Source organism: Eleutherodactylus coqui, chromosome 9 (genome assembly GCF_035609145.1).
Source record: "Eleutherodactylus coqui strain aEleCoq1 chromosome 9, aEleCoq1.hap1, whole genome shotgun sequence".
Taxonomy (NCBI): domain Eukaryota; kingdom Metazoa; phylum Chordata; class Amphibia; order Anura; family Eleutherodactylidae; genus Eleutherodactylus; species Eleutherodactylus coqui.
In genome coordinates, this window is record NC_089845.1 from 159,323,384 (window position 1) to 159,345,075 (window position 21,692).

Here is a 21,692-nt window from a genome sequence, read left to right on the forward strand (position 1 = left end):
GTTTAAAAAAAGGTCAAATATGTGTTTTTGCATTTCTTTTTTTTAGTTTTTTTCCCGCCATTGCAGTGTGGCGTGACACCAACAGTTAGACTCGCCGCGATCTGTGTCAAAAATATATTTAAACGTTCAATTTGCATAGAAATTGTGTTGGTTTTTCATCCTGTAATCTGTGTTTGTGTTTACTAGGATAGTAATGCCCCGTAGCGCAGGAGATAGATGAGTGGAGAGCGCTGAGAGAGAGATGGGGAATTACATAGCATTTATCTATTTCTTATATTTCTAATTCCCCCCCCCCCCCCCCACCCCATCCTTACCGCCATTTGGGTAATACGCCACGCTTAGAATCCACGTACCCCGCAGGCAGCGCTCAGTCCCATCATGTAATGAAAGCGCTATGGGAATATGTTCAGCAGCTGACGCGCTTCTCTCTTCTAACCCACAGAAAATAGCTGATAAATCCAAGTCGTTACTCGGAGACGGCCAGCGAAATCAGAAACAAGTAAGTAACATGGTGTAATATAATAAACTCCTCTAAACAGAAGACTCCACACCAAGACGTGCTGCATACATTATACCGAGACACTGCTACATACTGCTGAGCGCATGGACTATGTCACATTATGTACTACAGTCACATCCGAAGCTTGTCCTACATGTCCATGTTCTTGTACATAGGGGGCAGTACTATAGTAGTTATATTCTTGTACATAGGGGGCAGTATTATAGTAGTTATATTCTTGTACATAGGGGGAGTATTATAGTAGTTATATCCTTGTACATAGGGGGCAGTAATATAGTAGTTATATTCTTGTGCATAGGGGGCAGTATTATAGTAGTTATATTCTTGTACATAGGGGGCAGTAATATAGTAGTTATATTCTTGTGCATAGGGGGCAGTATTATAGTAGTTATATTCTTGTACATAGGGGGCAGTATTATAGTAGTTATATTCTTGTACATAGGGGGAGTATTATAGTAGTTATATTCTTGTACATAGGAGGCAGTATTATAGTAGTTATATTCTTGTACATAGGGGGCAGTATTATAGTAGTTATATTCTTGTACATAGGGGGCAGTATTATAGTAGTTATATTCTTGTACATAGGAGGCAGTATTATAGTAGTTATATTCTTGTACATAGGGGGCAGTATTATAGTAGTTATATTCTTGTACATAGGGGGAAGTATTATAGTAGTTATATTCTTGTACATAGGGGGCAGTATTATAGTAGTTATATTCTTGTACATAGGGGCAGTATTATAGTAGTTATATTCTTGTACATAGAGGGCAGTATTATAGTAGTTATATTCTTGTACATAGGAGGCAGTATTATAGTAGTTATATTCTTGTACATAGGAGGCAGTATTATAGTAGTTATATTCTTGTACATAGGAGGCAGTATTATAGTAGTTATATTCTTGTACATAGGAGGCAGTATTATAGTAGTTATATTCTTGTACATAGGAGGCAGTATTATAGTAGTTATATTCTTGTACATAGGAGGCAGTATTATAGTAGTTATATTCTTGTACATAGGGAGGCAGTATTATAGTAGTTATATTCTTGTACATAGGGGGCAGTATTATAGTAGTTATATTCTTGTACATAGGAGGCAGTATTATAGTAGTTATATTCTTGTACATAGGAGGCAGTATTATAGTAATTATATTCTTGTACATAGGAGGCAGTATTATAATAATTATATTCTTGTACATAGGAGGCAGTATTATAGTAGTTATATTCTTGTACATAGGAGGCAGTATTATAGTAGTTATATTCTTGTACATAGGAGGCAGTATTATAGTAGTTATATTCTTGTACATAGGAGGCAGTATTATAGTAGTTATATTCTTGTACATAGGGGACAGTATTATAGTAGTTATATTCTTGTACATAGGAGGCAGTACTATAGTAGTTATATTATTGGACGTAGGGGGCAGTATTATAGTAGTTATATTATTGTACATAGGAGGCAGTATTATAGTAGTTATATTCTTGTATATAGGGGGCAGTATTATAGTAGTTATATTCTTGTACATAGGAGGCAGTATTATAGTAGTTATATTCTTGTACATAGGGGGCAGTATTATAGTAGTAATATTCTTGTACATAGGGGGCAGTATTATAGTAGTTATATTCTTGTACGTAGGGGGCAGTATTATAGTAGTTATATTATTGTACGTAGGGGGCAGTATTATAGTAGTTATATTCTTGTACGTAGGGGGCAGTATTATAGTAGTTATATTCTTGTACGTAGGGGCAGTATTATAGTAGTTATATTCTTGTACGTAGGAGCAGTATTATAGTAGTAATATTCTTGTACGTAGGAGCAGTATTATAGTAGTAATATTCTTGTACATAGGGGCAGTATTATAGTAGTTATATTCTTGTACGTAGGGGGCAGTATTATAGTAGTTATATTATTGAACGTAGGGGGCAGTATTATAGTAATATCATTGTACGTAGGGGCAGTATTATAGTAGTTATATTCTTGTACGTAGGGGCAGTATTATAGTAGTTATATTCTTGTAGGAAGGGGCAGTATTATAGTAGTTATATTCCTGTACATAGGGGGCAGTATTATAGTAGTTATATTCTTGTCCATAGGGGGCAGTATTATAGTAGTTATATACTTGTACATAGGGGGCAGTATTATAGTAGTTATATTCCTCTACATAGGGGGCAGTATTATAGTAGTTATATTCCTGTACATAGGGGGCAGTATTATAGTAGTTATATTCTTGTATATGGGGGCAGTACTATAGTAGTTATATTCTTGTATATAGGGGGCAGTACTATAGTAGTTATATTCTTGTATATAGGGGGCAGTACTATAGTAGTTATATTCTTGTACATAGGGGGCAGTATTATAGTAGTTATATTCTTGTACATAGGAGGCAGTATTATAGTGGTTATATTCTTGTACATAGGGGGCAGTATTATAGTAGTTATATTCTTGTACATAGGGGGCAGTATTATAGTAGTTATATTCTTGTACATAGGGGGCAGTATTATAGTAGTTATATTCTTGTACATAGGGGCAGTATTATAGTAGTTATATTCTTGTACATAGGGTGCAGTATTATAGTAGTTATATTCTGGTACATAGGAGGATGTATTATAATAGTTATATTCTTGTACATAGGGTGCAGTATTATAGTAGTTTAATTCTTGTACATAGGGTGCAGTATTATAGTAGTTATATTCTTGTACATAGGGTGCAGTATTATAGTAGTTATATTCTTGTACATAGTAGGCAGTATTATAGTAGTTATATTCTTGTACATAGGGGGCAGTATTATAGTAGTTATATTCTTGTACATAGGGAGCAGTATTATAGCAGTTATATTCTTGTTTATAGGGGCAGTATTATAGTAGTTATATTCTTGTACATAGGGGGCAGTATTATAGTAGTTATATTCTTGTACGTAGGGGGCAGTATTATAGTAGTTATATTATTGTACGTAGGGGGCAGTATTATAGTAGTTATATTATTGTACGTAGGGGCAGTATTATAGTAGTGATATTCTTGTAGGAAGGGGCAGTATTATAGTAGTTATATTCTTGTACATAGGGAGCAGTATTATAGTAGTTATATGCTTGTACATAGGGGGCAGTATTATAGGGGTTATATTCTCATCTCTTATAGGCTCTCTCATCCTATATAGTTTGCTACAATGTTTCAGCCTGAAGTCCCAAAGTTTCAGCTCACTCAGGATCACCTATTCAGTCTTTCTCATCCTGTTCCTCTCCAGCTGTTATGTTTTTAAATGGTATACAAAGCGTTTGTCTGTTTGTTTTGGTTTTTTTTATCACTTCTAGCTGTAGGTGAATGAGGGCAGTATTGACTACTACTAAAAAACCACAAAAACCCAGACCTAATAGTTCAGGGTTTGTTAAAATGTTTTCATTCTAGACATAAAGAACCCAGTGTGATACATTTTATGAGCACTGATACATTTTGTAACAAACTATCAAGGTAGAAGAAAACTTTATGTACAGAAAGTCCCTGACTGGACTAGATGGACATTGTTTTCATTCAGCCTTACGAACTATGTTACTATGTAAGCCCTGTGTAACCACGGACATTAAATTTATGTCATCCAGTCTGCCAGTGACTGCAGTTCCCCACAGCGGGTAAAATACCCGAAACCGCATTCTAACAGCCTGTTTGCGTTCCAAGATGGAGATCTGAGTGATTGAGGGCCCGATGACGTCATTAGTGACATCCGGTCGCAGCGCTGGCGTGGGAAGTTTGTATGCTGCACACTTTATTTGCAGTCAGCGCTTCATTAGTTTCTCTCCCCTTCTCTTTCTTCCGCTCTCCATGTGAGATCACAGGAGAAATAAGGAGAAGCTCCTGCGGAAGAAACGTGCATCATCTCCTTGTGTTGCAATAACTTTATATTAGTTGGTACAGGTGACTGTATAATATAGCGTTTATATTTTAATAATTTATCTAGAAATGAATGAAATCTCTAAGCGTACGTTCACACGGAGCAGTCGTTGGTTGGGACCCACACCAAAATCTGCTGATTTCGCACTGACTTTGGTGCTAATTCTTACTAAAATCTGTGTTAAGATCCGCACCATTTAGGCCTATTTAGACGCAGATCTGCAGCTGATTTCACCTCGTTAAACGTAGTGACGTCTGTTGCAGATCCACATCCAAATCCTCACCAGGGGTGGAAAGCGGAACTGGTGGAGAAACTGTCACATTCCGCTACATGTGAGCGCACCCTCACATAAATGAATTGCAGAAATTGACTTCGATCAGCTTAACTTAATCAGTGCAATATGTATGCATTAAAAATTATTATATATATATGAAAATTAAGAACCATATAGAAAAAAAAAAATATGAAAAGTAATTTTCCTAAGTTGCTCAAGGAAGTACAAAATTTTTCGAATGTGCTTCCAAAATCAACAGGTGTAAATTATATATGTGACAACAAGTGCAGTCTGTGTAAACGGGTTTCACACACTGTAATTGAAATAACGAAAAATCAACACATTTTATAATTTTTTTCCCCTCAATTTAATGTTGCCTGTAATTGGTCATGGCGGAATATCGCTAGCAGTTTTCCTCTGTGGGGGAGCCGGGGGGGCGGGGACTGACATGTCTCTGCGGCGAGCCTATCTAATGGATAGGCTCATCGCGGCAAATCGCAACATGCCGGCCATTGGAATCCCGTTGAAGCTCTTGGACGTCGGGCTGCGCTTTCTATAGTTCTCCTATGGAAAGCGTTCACTGCGTTACCTGCATCCTGATTATCAGCGCAGATAACACAATGACAACTCGCCCACGGACAGCAGCCTATGCTTTCAATACATATATGCAAATTGTGTATGTCTGCTGTTATTACCTAAATTAAAGTGCATGACAGAAAACCCAAAAACATCAGGATTATTTAGATGCTTTAACCCCTTCCCACCACAGGACCGAAATGTACCTCCTGGCAGAGGGGTACTTACCGCAACAGGACGTGCATTAACGTCCGGGGGATAGTGCAAGATCATAAGAGATCCTGCTATGTCCGGTAGCGGGAGACGGCTGTCACCGATGGCCCGCCTCCTGTTGCAACAGCAGAGGTGCATCAAAGCAGTGATCCCCGCTGTTAACCCCTTCACTGCCGCGATCTACATAGATTGCGGCATGTAAAGGGCGCACAGAGGGAGCGCGTTTCCTCTGTGACCTCATAGGACTCTTGCAATGAAATTTATCCAGCATGGCAAAAAGTGTTTTAAAAAAAAAAAACTGAGGCAGAATGCTTATTTTTTTCATTTTGGCTTACAAAAAACGCGATCAAAGTGATCAAAAAACGTATGTATCTAAAAACGGTTCCAATAAAAACTACAGATCATCTCACAAAAAATAAGCCGCCACAGAGTTCTGTCAGTGGAAAAACAATAAAGTTATAGAACTTTAAATGCAGTGATATAGAAAAAAATAACTTTAAAAAAAAAGGGGTTTTAGTGCAAAAAGTGGGACCCCCCCCCCAAAAAAAAACAATTTTGGTATCATCGTAATCGTACCGACCTGCAGAAAAAAATGTATTGTCATTTATGCTGCGTGATTAACGCTGTATTACAAGGAACAAGAAATCTGTAATCTGTAAAGAATTGATGCGTTTTCTCTCCCTACGATCATAAGAAAATGAATAAAAGTTTTACAATGTAGTCTATGTACCCCAAAATGGCACCAATAAAAACTACAGTTCGCCACGCAAAAAACAAGCCCTCATACGGCCGCGTCGACGGAAAAATAAAAAAGTGATGGCTTTTGAAAAATGAAGATGAAAATCCCCCAAAAATCGTTGCAAAATAGGCCGTGTCCTTAAGGGGTTAAGCCTGTGAGTTTTTCTCTGATTTCCAAAATTTAGCTTGGTATTGAATGGGTTAAATACTAGTTGCCGTTATGGATCCATACAGAAACCTCCATATACTTGTGGCCCATTCCTCCAGGTATACAGCGGGACGCGTCCGGTCGTTCCTGCTGATCACGGATTGACAGCCGCTTCAGCGTGTGATTTGCGGTCGTTCTCCAGGTATTTGGACCTTTTGCGCCGTACAGCGAGATGCGTCCGGTCGTTCCTGCTGATCGTGGATTGACAGCCGCTTCAGCGTGTGATTTGCGGTCGTTCTCCAGGTATTTGGACCTTTTGCGCCGTACAGCGAGATGCGTCCGGTCGTTCCTGCTGATCACGGATTGACAACCGCTTCAGCGTGTGATTTGCGGTCGTTCTCCAGCTTTTTGGACATTTTGCGCTGTACAGCGGGACGCGTCCGGTCGTTCCTGCTGATCACGGATTGACAATCGCTTCAGCGTGTAATTTGCGGTCGTTCTCCAGGTATTCGGACCTTTTGCGCTGTACAGCGGGACGCGTCCGGTCGTTCCTGCTGATCACGGATTGACAACCGCTTCAGCGTGTGATTTGCAGTCGTTCTCCAGGTATTTGGACCTTTTGCGCTGTACAGCGGGACGCGTCCGGTCGTTCCTGCTGATCACGGATTGACAACCGCTTCAGCGTGTGACTTGCGGTCGTTCTCCAGGTATTTGGACCTTTTGCGCTGTACAGCGGGACGCGTCCGGTCGTTCCTGCTGATCACGGATTGACAACCGCTTCAGCGTGTGATTTGCGGTCGTTCTCCAGCTTTTTGGACATTTTGCGCTGTACAGCGGGACGCGTCCGGTCGTTCCTGCTGATCACGGATTGACAATCGCTTCAGCGTGTGACTTGCGGTCGTTCTCCAGGTATTTGGACCTTTTGCGCTGTACAGCGGGACGCGTCCGGTCGTTCCTGCTGATCACGGATTGACAACCGCTTCAGCGTGTGACTTGCGGTCGTTCTCCAGGTATTTGGACCTTTTGCGCCGTACAGCGGGACGCGTCCGGTCGTTCCTGCTGATCACGGATTGACAACCACTTCAGCGTGTGATTTGCAGTCGTTCTCCAGGTATTTGGACCTTTTGCGCTATACAGCGGGACGCGTCCGGTCGTTCCTGCTGATCACGGATTGACAGCCGCTTGAGCGTGTGATTTGCGGTCGTTCTCCAGGTATTTGGACCTTTTGCGCCGTACAGTGGGACACGTCCGGTCGTTCCTGCTGATCACGGATTGACAACCGCTTCAGCGTGTGATTTGCGGTCGTTCTCCAGGTATTTGGACCTTTTGCGCCGTACAGCGGGACGCGTCCGGTCGTTCCTGCTGATCACGAATTGACAACCGCTTCAGCGTGTGATTTGCGGTCGTTCTCCAGGTATTTGGACCTTTTGCGCTATAAAGCGGGACGCGTCCGGTCGTTCCTGCTGATCACGGATTGACAACCGCTTCAGCGTGTGACTTGCGGTCGCCCTCCAGTCGGCGCTCAGCCCTCCAGCGCCGGTTAAACCCATTGTCATAGAATAAATGGAGAGCTTTATCCAACATGTCACCTTGTGGAGGGAAGTGTCTGTTTACGAGATATTTATTAATTTCAAGTCTCCGCTGCTTTTTCTGGAGACAAAAGGAGCTGACATCAGATTCGGCGTGATGGCTGCGTCGCTAATCAGATTAAGGCGAGCGCTCTGCCCGGGCTCCCTGACCTTGAGAGATATTAGCAAGGATTGTGGGTGATGTGAGGAAAAACATAAGGATTTCTTCTGGAGCGAAGTAATAGGATGATGAGAGTGGAGTCGCGTCCCGTCCTCGTCTCCTCGCCGCCGCGGTTAGAGGACACAAGTAATAATACGCATGTCACAGCTGTGAAAGTCAAAGCAAAGCCCAACGTTCAGGAGTCAAGTGCGAGGGAGTCTGACTTCACCCCCGTAGCATCAGCGTGTAGAAGCCAACCCACATCGCTAGATAGCCACTCATCTTCCATCATATTAAAACCGTGGGTAGGTCCACGGCTAGAGCAGCCAAGGACATCACTAAATCCATGAGTATGAGCCCCGGGAAGGGTCAGCGCAGTCATACTACTAAAGGGTTAACCCCTTCCCATACTTTTAGGCTGCATGTCCACAGGTGTTGGGGTATCCCACCGCAGGAGCTGCCACCCAGGAGCAGGAGCTGGCAGACGGATCTCCGCTGTCAGCCTATTTGACACAGGCTGACCGCGGAGAATCGCGGCAAAATGCAGCATGCTTCGATTTCCCGGCCGCGAGTGGAGAATTGCAATGATTCTTTGCGCATGGACAGGGGGGAGCATTCACTGCGTTCCCCCGCGGACGGATTATCGCCGCAGGGAACGCAATTCAAACCTGCCCGGGAACTGGCAGCCTTCTGTAAGACCCAAGATCTCCCGACCTTCATTGGTAAGCTCTGCTGGTAAGCTAGTCGGGTGAAGCCGCCTTCCATCATGAAGCTTCTAGGGTCCTTTTACATGAGCGAAGTCCTCACCTTGCTGTAACTAGCACTGATTGACATGCGTGCGTGCGCCGCCATGCGGTTTTCTAGCAATATTTATCACACTTGCCTAAAAGCGGTTTTGCAAGTGCAATATTGATCCAAATTTCTTGGCCCGATGTTGGACTTACCTTCAGGGTCCCTTTACATGGACGAGTGTAGGGGAATCCCTGCGGAGTTCAGCAGATCTACAGCAGTGTACAGTACAATATATGTGGATGGGGTGTTCACAGCGGGGAAACCACCCACAGAGGGAAGCTACATAGTCTATTCTTGAGTCCGACACGTGTGGATCTTACCGCGGATTTCCCATAAACTTGTTATGGATTTCTTGCAAAATCCACAGCTGCAATTCTGCAGATCTGGAGCCGCCCTAATCCAATAATTACGAGGTTTTCATAGCACGGCACACAGCTTGTCCCATCGTCTGGGATCTGCCAGGATTGAGCTGAAGGAACAGAGTCTGAGGCCCCTGTGATTAGAATGGGGCGGTGTACAATCAGACTCCGATATAGCAAAGATATAGCAAAGAATGACACGTAGCATGAAAGTTCCATAAACATGTTGGGGGCAGTCGGTCATTAATCATGGTGTGTAGTCACCGGCCTCCTCCCCCACAATGTATCATTGACGTCCTATAGAGATGGGACACGGCTGCAGAGAAAATAAGAGACTCCCAAGACAGTTGTGCGATACATTGTAACACGGCAGATCCATGTAGTAATGCGTGTAGGGAGCCTGGGAAGGGGTCAGTATCTGACTTGGAGCTAATGTGATGTCCTGGGTGTTTCGGGGCCGGCTAGGAGGAATCTGCAGCTGAAAGTTGGTGTGTTGTTTTTTTTGTTTTTTTTTTTCACCCTAAGCCATTGGTTCCAGTTGTCTTGCGGCTTGGTGCTGGCCCCGTATCGTACAACTGCGAAAGTCTTGGCCTCATCAGTGATTCCGCACACCTATGAGGGAAACCTAGTACTAAGGGCACATACACCGATGTGATTACACCTCCGGAAGGGAAGGGGCCTGGGAACAAAAGCAAGAAGTGTCTTCCCGCTACGCCTGCCCTTCTTGGAGTGGTAAGCATTTCCCAGCCATACCCACGTAAAGGCATAAACCATTAGCCGCCCTCTCCTACTGAAGTTTGGAATAATGATTGGAGATGCAGCACCAGGCGGGACATTCGGCTTGCAAGGAAACTACTTAGAAGCCGCCGCTACGTCTTTCTGTTATACATTGAACATGCTGGATGAGAAACCCATGTAGGCCGGCCGAGTCAAAGGGTTATCCCAGAATCAACTCCTCACTTATCCACAGCATAGGTGCTAGAAGTCTCATCGGTGGGGGACTCGTCACTGGGACTCTCACCATTTACAAAGATAGGACACCCATGTCCCTCTTTCTTCCTCACCGCATGATCTGTGCAGGGAGGGGAGGAGGTGAACTGTGGCATCACCTGGTGGATCCTGGTTTATCATCTATATATAGGTGTCACTTTTCAGTGTAATGCTTCCTTTACTGATATTTGATGTCTGTGATGTTTTCTCTGCAGGATCGGAAGCGTCGGACTGTCATTAGGCTTAAGGGGCTTTTACACGGAACGTTCCAAATAGTCGCCGGATCGTTTGGATTTGAGCGATAATTGTTCAGTGTAAATCTGGCTAATGATGATGGATATTCTTTGGCTTATCGTTCATTTCATGCAAAGAAAAAAATCTTTGTCTCGTTGGGGTTAAATACCGCACATTCAGTCGCTCTCTCGCCCGGGTGCAGCGAACTGCGCCATCCTGTAAAGAGAAAAGACTTCTATTGGTTTATAATGAACGCCCGAGTGAACGGGCAAACTGTGAGGAAGGATTGCTCCCTCTGTCTAAAAGCACCCCTAGTGGCCAGTGTGAGAATTGCAAGATTTTATAATATAGATCGCAACATCGAAAATGTTAGAAAAAAAAATTCACCAACAATTCTTGAATATGTTTAATATAAAAAGTGATTTCTGCCGTCGGTTGTTTTCTGGCGCCGCTTTGTAGTAAATGTGTGTTTTCTCCATCTGCGACCGGTATGGAGACCTTCTCCTAACGAGCGGGCCGGTCCTCTGAGCTCGCAGCAGCTGCACATGTGATTACGGAGCCGCTGCTCTTCGCGGCCGGCCACGCTTCTCTGCGCTCCCCTCCTCCACCCCTCAGAATAGCAGCTTCTCTTCCAAACTCGGCTGTCCATTTTGTTAAGTGCTCATGGAACAAATAAGAAAGTTTCCGTCCTTTTCCCTCTCAAACCAGAAGAATGATAAAGGCAAATAAAGCGTGACATTTAGCTTTAGGTTTTCAGCCGAACGATTTGTGCGGGAGGACAGGAATAGAAGCAGGATGTGCAGCGCCATGACGTGGAAATTCGCTGCCGCTCGGCTGACGGGGAGCGCTTTATTCACCAGGTCCAAGTACATCCAGAGAGAACGTCTGATTGCCCAGGACTCGGCCGCTCTTACAGGAAGAAGGCTTAACCCCTTACCACCCATTGCTGCAGGACAGTCGTCCCCGCAAAGTGACGTAAGGCTGCGCTCACAGAGTGTATCGGGCTCGTAATCCGCATCCGTGTAGCGACACGCTGAAGTCCATGCGCTGCAGCGCGGGTTTTAAAATCTTTGTCACGGGGAATAAAATCGATCTGTCTGGTTTTGACGCACTTTCCGCCCACAGACAATGTTGGAGATCAATCCGTATGTAGGTCTGTGTGCAAATCCACTGCAGAATTCTGGGGGTCCGTCTTGTATCGCTGCCACGGACTAAGGCCTCATGCCCACCGGCATAATTAAATTGCAGGATAATCCACAGTTAAATATGCCCATAGACGTTAATGGGGCATCCCCAGGTAATTAAAAACCTGCGGATGTCATTTTATCATCAGATCGCACGCGCGGGATACAAATCGCATCATGCTCCATTTTCTAAGGTCTTCCGCACAGACAGCTTCCATTGGAGTCAATGGAAGCCGTTGGATCAGCGGCACAGCTGTGGATGACACTCTGGCCGTGCCGCGGATCCATGGGAAAGAAGGAGATTTGGGAAAAAAAAGGCCAATGCCCCTGGTCGCATCCCCCGTGCAGAAGAAAGACTATTCGGCCGCGACAAAGGAGAACCGTGCCGCGTTTGGACAGGTGGGGAAATGTCTTTTTCGGTGCGTGCCCGTGGACATGAGTCCTAAAGCCCCCATCAAGTAGGATAGGGCATACAAGTCTGAGCGCTGGGCTCTGTGGGTACTGTTGTATTATACTGTATAGGCAAAGTGTAAGTCCTGGAGACTGACAAAAAGTGGAAATAAGTAAAATAAAGACTAACGCACTTTCCCAGTTGTCGCCTGATGAAAAAAATTTTAAAAAGCTGCCGCTGCATTATTGAGGGTGCAGTGAATGTAAAATAGCACAACACTTCTTTCACATGGCGAACATCCCCCAGGAAAAACAATGCGGTGCAGAACTGCGTTTTATTTATTTTAGGGTTTGTCACCCCATTCCCAAAATACAATCGTGGTACCCCGAAATGGTTCCAATTAGTCGCACTGCGTAAACGATATAATCTTGGCATCGCCATAATCGTTCTGACCCACGGAGTAAAGAGAACACATCGGTTGTGCTGCACCATAAACACCCTAAACCCCCAGTTGGGCGACTGCTTTTCCAATTCTACTAATATATGGCAGCACTGAAAAACACAAGGCTTCCTGCAAAACACCTGCAGCCGTCTCACTGGGGAAAGGTGGGGCTACCGAAACTGCCAGCCGTGACCTGGACGCAGGTGTGCCAATGACCGTTTGACATAAAAGGGTTAAATACAAACCTCCTGGCCCTTTAACGTGGGTACCAACCCGCTCCAGTCTCTTGTAGGATGCATCAATCTTTGTTTGCTGGTATTCTATAGGATGCGACACTCGCAGCTTCTCCGCGCCCGTTCCCGCGCCGCTCTGCTGCTCCTCCGGCGCTCACGTCACTCCGGCAGAGGAATGCAATTACATCTATATAGTTCTGGGTTAAATGATAAAGTGCCTCTTAAAATGCCAGCCACGGGATTAGCGGCCTCCACCTAACACATTGTGTGTGAGTTCACAATAAAACGCCATTTCACCTTCCCATAAGATTTAGTTGTCCCCCCGGCCGTGCCGTCTCCTCGGCCGCCGCAGCCTTCTCTGCGTGATTGCATTGGGTCCCACCGTAAATCTCTCACGCCTGCAAGGTTATCCCTGCCAGCGGACAGGTGGAGAGGAAGCAGCCGCTCGCCCTGGCCGGCAGGATCTGGGTGTTACCTGCTGTAAGCCTTATGTCTTGTCACTTAAAGGGGAACTCCACCCAAAGATTACATCCTGTTGTGTCTAGTATGAGTGTCTCGCTCTCAGTATAGTAGTAGGACATGATTGGCTTTATCCTGAAGTTGCATCGTTTCTTAGGATCAATGGGATGGACTTGAAACAAGTCTGTTACCTGGAGAGGCAGCCCCCTGTATAGCAGATATGAAGATTGATAAAAGTGACCCTCTGGTCCAGGGATTGGGGGGTGACGTTATCTTACCTGGTGTCCTCTTTCTCCTCTTTGGGATATTGATCCACATATGGCCCATCTTCATATTTCCAAGATGGCTGCAACGCTTCCTAAAGTGTCCAATGCACTCGGAGTACTGCTGGTGCATCGGTAGTCTGGCGTTATGTATTGTACTGACCAATCCGAAAGCAGCATTCAGTGACTGTCGATGCACAGCGTGAAGAGCGGCCTCGGGAACAAGTGGATCTGTGGCCCTCAGTCCCTGGATACATTTTGTTTCCAGTGACGGGGGGGTTGTTTTAGTTGTAACACCTTAATGGCCGCCTGTACGTGTTTTCACAGTGGCTTTATCGAAGTGTGGTACAGGAGGCCCATGTCAGGAAGAGCCCGCCTCAACCCAACGGCTGGGAGTCCCGACTGTTTATCCCCACACATGCCAGGATTGTGATGGGAAGGGGGCTCCCCATGTCGTCCATTGGCACCCCACAATTGGATTGTGGGGTGCCGATATGTTCCCATGGCAGCTGGAGGCTGCCAGATTGACATAACTCATAAGCGGAATATAATAAGGCTATGGGTCGTGGAAGCAGCGATGCAAATATGTAATTTATGTTTTCATTGTAGGACAAAATGTATAACTGGGGTCTTGCCGTAATTGTATTGAGCCGCAGAATAAGAGTAACCGAGTAACCCTTCATTATACCGTACGGCGAATGCTGTAAAATAAAAAACAGACAATGGCAGATTTTGTCTCCAACCCCCCCCCCCCCCCCCCTCCCACTCACCTCTTTAAAAAAAAAAAGTCAAACTTTACATTATATATATATATACTCAAAGTGGCGCTATTAGAAGATACAACTTGGCCTACACAAAACAAGGCCGCATACAGCTGTGTCACCAGAACAGTAAAAAGGGTACGACTCTAGGAACGTGACTCTAGGAACGTAACTATGGAAAAATGGGGAAACATGCCTGATCGCTGATCTGGGGAAGTTGGAGGCAGAAAAGTGACAAATGAGGTGTAACACTGATAAATGTGCGGCTCTGCACACCGGCCGGAAATATATGTCACAAAGACACACTAGTGGGAAACCACTGGGGACACCGACATGGGGAAGGACTGGGGGGTTTTAGTTAATTGTAAGCTTAACTGGAGTAACCAGTGTCAGGCAGCTGCTGCCAAGGCTAATAGGATCAAGGGGGGCATGCTGAGAACATTGTGCTTCCTTTTTACAAGTCACTGGTCAGACCACACATGGAATATTGTGGACAGTTTTGAGCACTGGTACTCAAGAACAACATATCAGAGCTTGAGCGAGTACAAAGGCTGCAGCCAAAGTAATAAATGGAATGGGCGGACTACAATACCCAGAGAGGTTATCAAAATCGGGGTTATTTAGTTTAGAAAAAAGATGGCTGAGGGAAGACATAATAACTATGTATAATATGAGGGGTCAGTACGGAGATTTCGCCTATCATTTATTATACCCGCTGCGGAATAAGTTGGCGCTATACAAATAAAGATTATTATTATTATACCCAGCACTGTAACAAGGGGGCACTCTAATAACTATATATAAATATATCAGGGGACACTACAGAGATCTCTCCCATCATCTATTATACCCAGGACTGTAACAAGGGGGCGCTCTAATAACTATATATAAATATATCAGGGACAATACAGAGATCTCTCCCATCATCTATTATACCCAGGACTGTAACAAGGGGGAACTCTAATAACTATGTATAATATATCAGGGGTCCGTACAGAGATCTCTCCCATCGTCTATTATACCCAGGACTGTAACAAGGGGGCGCTCTAATAACTATGTATAGATATATCGGGACAGTACAGAGATCTCTCTCATCATCGTATTTATACTCAGGACTGGAACAAGGGGGCGCTCTAATAACCATGAGGGGAGACATAACTATGTATAATATATCAGGGGTCAGTACAGAGATCTCTCCCATTATCTATTTATACCCAGGACTGTAGCAAGGGGGTGCTCTAATAACTGTATAATATATCAGGGGTCAGTACAGAGATCTCTCCCATCATCTATTTATATCCAGGACTGTAGCAAGGGGCTGCTCTAATAACTGTATAATATATCAGGGGTCAGTACAGAGATCTCTCCCATTATCTATTTATACCCAGGACTGTAGCAAGGGGGTGCTCTAATAACTGTATAATATATCAGGGGTCAGTACAGAGATCTCTCCCACAATCTATTTATACCAAACTCTGTAACAAGGGGGCGCTCTAATAACTATGTATAATAAAGCAGTGGTCAGTACAGAGATCTCTCCCATCATCTATTATACCCAGGACTGTAGCAAGGGGGTGCTCTAATAACTATATATAAATATATCAGGGACAATACAGAGATCTCTCCCATCATCTATTATACCCAGGACTGTAACAAGGGGGCGCTCTAATAACTATGTATAGATATATCAGGGGACAGTGCAGAGATCTCTCCCATCATCTATTTAGGCAAAGATCCCATTCTGGAGTTTGGAGAGAGTGGTGTTGGTGCTGATTTGGCAGACGTGTTGCTCATTACCCAGCTTTTCCAGGTACAGTAGATGACGGATCAGGGACTTCTAACAGTCCCTGGATAGAGCATCCAACCGCAAAGGTAAAATTGAAGGTCGGGGCGCAACAAAGTCACTTTCTTGGTACAAGGCTTCAGTCTTGCTGCCACGGCCGCCATGTGTCTGGCTCCGGCCGCCGTCCTCCGGCTGATGAATAGGCTTTAGAGCTGATCTGTGCCAGTGAAGGAGGCGAAAATAATCAGTCTGCGACTGGAATCCTCCAAAAATAAAGGAGCGATGTCCATGGCAGCCCGTATTTGGGTTGAGGAGTTATTAGCTCTGGGTGACAGTGATACACAGATGACCCCATAACCTGCTCCGCAGTCCAGGGGTTGGCACCCAGAATAACCTAGACCTGCCCTGTGTCAGTCTTTACTGTAGTGCTCGTATTCTCTGCCTGCAGAGGGCTCAGGTCCCTCTTACAGAATATTGCATAGAGCCCATAGGTGCTTGTTGCTGGTTAAGTACAGTCCGATCCCCCCACTCGTGTCAGAACGCGCTCGCCCCCCGTACGCGGGCCGCTGGGGGCTCTCATGTCAGAACGTGCTCGCCCCCCGTACGCGGGCCGCTGGGGGCTCTCATGTCAGAACGTGCTCGCCCCCCGTGGGCTCTCATGTAAGAACGCGCTCGCCCCCCGTACGCGGGCTGCTGGGGGCTCATGTCAGAACGCGCTCGCCCCCCGTACGCGGGCCGCTGGGGGCTCTCATGTCAGAACGCGCTCGCCCCCCGTACGCGGGCTGCTGGGGGCTCTCATGTCAGAACGCGCACGCCCCCCTGTACGCGGGCCGCTGTGGGCTCTCTTGTCAGAACGCGCTCGCCCCCCGTACGCGGGCTGCTGGGGGCTCTCATGTCAGAACGTGCTCCCCCCCCGTACGACGTGCTCGCCCCCCGTACGCGGGCCGCTGGGGGCTCTCATGTCAGAACGCGCTCGCCCCCCGTACGCAGGCTGCTGCGGGCTCCGCTGTCTTCCCTCCTGTTTGTGTGTTTTGGTCCGGGTTCATCCAATTTTCCTCGCTGCTTCTCCGGCAGCTTAAACAAAGCACAAAGCCTCCATTAATTAAAGCCGAATTTGGACGGTGGGATCGCGGCTTTGTGTGGATTAACCGCTAAAAGGTCCCCACTGATTTAATTGTTTAATTAGCTTAAATGTTCTCTATTGTGCGATGGATTCAGAGTTGCCAGTCGCAGCTCCTGTGTCATTACCAGTCTGGAGTGCGGGCAGATCACCATGTGGCGTTCCTGAGGACGGGGGAAGGGCGCCACCTCAATCATCCTCCTCTTGGATCCTGGGCGCAGTGTCACAGCGAGGCCTCATCACACGGGCGAGAATCTTGCACGACTTCTGTGCATTACGAGACATACAAAACCCGCACGAATATGGACCCCGTTATTTTGGATGAAATGTTTTTTCCCCCCTCAGTGATGCCATCTGTTGGCGTTCTCTTTGAATGCAGCGCCCGTTGTTTTCAATGAGACCTTTAAAGATCTCGCATGGCACTCACATTCCATGCGGTGTGAAGTTCCCCATTGAAATCAATGGAAAACCACTGTGATCCTCTGATGTACGTGAAACGCGTTCCTGAGGATCGCACGTTCGCAAGCGCGATATCTAGCCAAGTTTCTCGTCACTCGTGTTGAAGTAGCATTGGGCCTCGATTGGATGGTGACATTTCACCACCTATTTCCAATCCCAAATTCGCAACGCTTTACTTCAGAGTCGAATGCTATGAGAATCCGCGCCATAGTTCGTGCAGCGCTAGTTGTTTAGTTTCAGCTTACCCAAAAATGAGTCGCTGGTTGATCAAAAGTCGTTTGATATAAAATCCCAGTTCTTCATATTTGAATGAATGAATTTGCATGGAGAACGACGTGTCGGCAGCGATGAGCAGTCATTCGTTCTTCTCCGAGCGGCTGAACGATAGCTGCTCCTTGTAACCTTCACACTGCTGTAGTTGCTCTACATGGTCCTCTGAGGTACTGATACATTGTAACAAACGATCATGACGGGGATCTGTGCCGCTGATGTTCGCTACACTTGTAGCTGATCCTGGCGTTCTCTGTCAGCCGCATCTATGAACAAGTCCCCTTCCGGTCTGGGCGTTTGCTACAATGTATCGCGTGTCAAACGTAACTTTGCTGACATTGAATTATCTACCGGCAGCCCCGGTTGGTATAAGCTCCCATTGCATTCAGTACCAACCTGGGCCACTGCAGCGGGCACAGCGACGGCTACTTCTGGCTCTGTCAACTATTGATGACCCGATATTGAGGATAGGTTAGCAATATTTTAGATCCAGAAAGCCCCTTTAATTCTGTGTAGATTTCTTCCTCTCCGCAGGCTTTTCTTGGGAAGTACTTTTCGGTGGGGAGGGGGTAGTACTTTTGGATTGTCTGATTTAACTTTCCTTTTCTTGCCCCTGTAGAGTCCTCGGACCCCCTTCTCTGACATTGCGGATGATGAAAAGATCTTTAATGGTGGTGATGAACAGTGGCAGAACCAGAGCCAGGACCTGTCGGAGATCACAGATGAAGATCTTGACCAGATCCGTCAGAAGGAGGAGGCTATAAAGCAGATTGAGGTACGGCCCGGCGGCGCTGAGGATGCACAGAGCGGACTGCCATGGGTCTGCAAGTAATCCTAGTGCAGCACCACAGAGTATGAAAGACTCCACTGAAAACAGAATCGGCTCTGCCACATCTATGTATATACACTTTATAGGCTACTATTGTGGGCAGCACCGGAGATGTGTGGTGCCCGCTGTATCTTCCCTCCATTAGGTACACCTATGTGGCCACATGGTATAACTGCACTGACATCTAGCTTAGGGTCAGGTCACTCCAGGCTGGCACCAGGTCTGAAGGGGTCTTCTGAGATGAACGTGTTGATGACCTATCATCCCATCTGTGTGGATCTGCTGTGTGGGACCCCTGCCGATTAGCTGAAGTTGCCACAGCACCCGTCTGGGCCCCTTATATCATCTCCCGTTTGCATCCCTTATAATCCCAGAGGCCTTTATGTCGTCTTACACCAACTTGGTGGTCTCCACATGGAGGAATATTACCCCTCCTGAGTCATGGAGGAGGATAATGATCACTAGTTAGTCATTGGCGCCTCCACAGAATTAGTGATTTGCCGGCTGTTCCCCTTGAGATGACCTTGCACGGCACTTGGATTTAATGTCCGCACGGACGGATTCATTCCTGTGGCCCCCGTCCTGCTGCACCCCATCCCCCTCCACCTGCACAGCCCTCTAATGAAGTTCAGCCTCATTTTTCTTCTCCCCGGCCATCGTTTGACACAGGGACGTTTTCCGATGGACAGTGTCATCGCCGCAATTTCAGGAGATTTACAGCCTTGGAGAATCCCAAATTCAATCTACAAACAAAATTGAATCTATCCACAGTATGGTTCAGATATCGGCGTCCCCTCTTACGAGGCAACGGAATTGAGGGCAGAAAGTCGAGAGCAAGAAACATAAAGTTTCATATAGAAAGACTGAAAATCAGCCACTAAATAGTCCGAGCCCCATAGAGTCTCCGTCACTTCCAAAGACAACGTTAAATTACACTGATCTTGAAAGAGGTCTCAGTGGGAAGATACAAGGAGAAAGATAGTTAACGGGCCCCGAATCGGTAACCTATGTATTACTGGGGCTGGGGGGGGGGGGGGTGGACTCTCTTTATTGACAGATTTAGCCAATATTGCTACTAACATTGATCATCACTTATTTCATAACTTGTCCCTCACTTTCGTGCCTTTCCCTAACCGTTTATCCTGAGCTTCATGGTACATGAATAGGATACCAGATCCGCAGTAAAGACTGACACTTGCACAGTAGTTGAAAAGGATTTTGGGAAGCAGAGTGACACTTTACTGTAGCTCCCTTGCTTTACGGTATTAATCTGGACCTGGGACAACTTTGTAAATCTACAATCCAACGGCAGAAGTGATTAATACCCCCGAAAAACCCCAAATGGGAAAAATAAAGCAGATCTGCATTGTCTGTTGAGGCCTAAAGCCTCATTCACACGGGTGTATTTGCTTTCCATATTATGGACAACATAAGCCCCATTGACTTGCATTGAGGTATTCAGACGTGCCGTTTTTACAAGCATGAAGAATAATCGCACCATGTCCTGTTTTGGTCTGCATTACGGCGCAAAACTGGCCATTAAATCCTATTGGATTGCGTGAAGATGCAAGATAGATGCGTATTTACACATGAAGACAGGAGAAGTCCATTAAAGAACCACAATAGTAACACAATACATACAGTTTTAGTGCATGAAAACGCATATTTCACCAACCGAAACCACGTACAACGCGAGTGTTTGAGCATCTAAACATACATTCACGTAGCAGAAGATCTGCATCAGAATCACGCCATTCGCAGGGATTGTGGTGGGATTAACGTGGATTTGTAGCAGGTTTTACCTTTTCGATTGAAAAGATTAAATCTGTTGCAGATCCGCATCAATGGTGAGAATTTTGCGCGGCGAGGACATGTGTAACAGTGACTGCAGGTTCGCTCCATTATCGGGATATGCAGACATGCTCTACTGGGTTGATGAGTAGGTCCACCAGCTCATCAGGCTGGAATATGTCTACGTCTTCTCATTTTACATGCAATACTTCAATTACAGTATATTATGTTTTATACTCAAGTTACATCCAGAGCTGCACACCATATTCTGGCATTGCATCATAACTCATGCACCAATCACATCCACGCCTGCATTTAACTGTACTTCTGATTGCCGCTTTAAATCAGTGAGAATTAGAGTTTCTCATGAATTATTTTTCTGTCAGTCTGAAATCGGATGTAAATAAAACATTATTTTAAATGGTGAAATTTACACGATTTTATATATACTTTTCTAACCACGCAAAAAAATCGCAGCATGTGCTATTCTTCAATTATCAGACGAAGATAGTACATGTGCAGGGTCCCGTACACCGGGTGTCGGAGTGCTGAGAGTTGCATCAAAATTCCCGAGTTGCGGAAATCGATTATGTGAATAAATCCTCAGACTGACCAACATTCTTTAACAACTAAGATCACAACCTTGCCATATAATGATGAGACGAGACTGGTGAGCCCGCCCCATTAAGATGAAGCGATGACTCTGGTTACTCTGCCCCCTAATGATGATGAGACTCTGGTGAGCCGGCCCCATTAAGATGAAGCGACGACTGGTGAGCCCGCCCCATTAAGATGAAGCGACGACTGGTGAGCTCGCCCCATTAAGATGAAGCGACGACTGGTGAGCCCGCTCCATTAAAATGATGTGATGACTCTGGTTACTCTGCCCCCTAATGATGATGAGACTCTGGTGAGCCCGCCCTCGAATGGTAATGAGATGGCTCGGGTATCCCTTCCCCCTTAATAATGATGGGATGACTTGGGTGACCCTTCCCCCTTAATAATGATGGGATGACTTGGGTGACCCTTCCCCCTTAATAATGATGGGATGACTTGGGTAACCATTCCCCCTTAATAATGATGGGATGACTTGGGTGACCATTCCCCCTTAATAATGATGGGATGACTTGGGTGACCATTCCCCCTTAATAATGATGGGATGACTCGGGTGACCCTGTGTTAAGAAAATTGTAGAGCAGTGTATCAGTTAATTGTTCTTTTATTGGATTGTAGACTAGAAGGATATAGCTTGATCCTA

The 21,692-nt window shown here is 45.6% G+C and overlaps 1 protein-coding gene across 3 annotated transcripts in view; it reads left to right on the plus strand.

The window, feature by feature from the left end:
- Window positions 1-21,692, plus strand: part of TSNARE1 (t-SNARE domain containing 1) — a 278,259-nt gene that overhangs the window by 119,735 nt on the left and 136,832 nt on the right. For all 3 annotated transcript variants that reach the window (XM_066578729.1, XM_066578728.1, XM_066578730.1), the window contains exons 8-9: window positions 443-499; window positions 18,434-18,589. In XM_066578729.1, coding sequence (XP_066434826.1) covers window positions 443-499; window positions 18,434-18,589 — 213 coding nt within the window. The remainder of the gene's footprint in view (window positions 1-442; window positions 500-18,433; window positions 18,590-21,692) is intronic.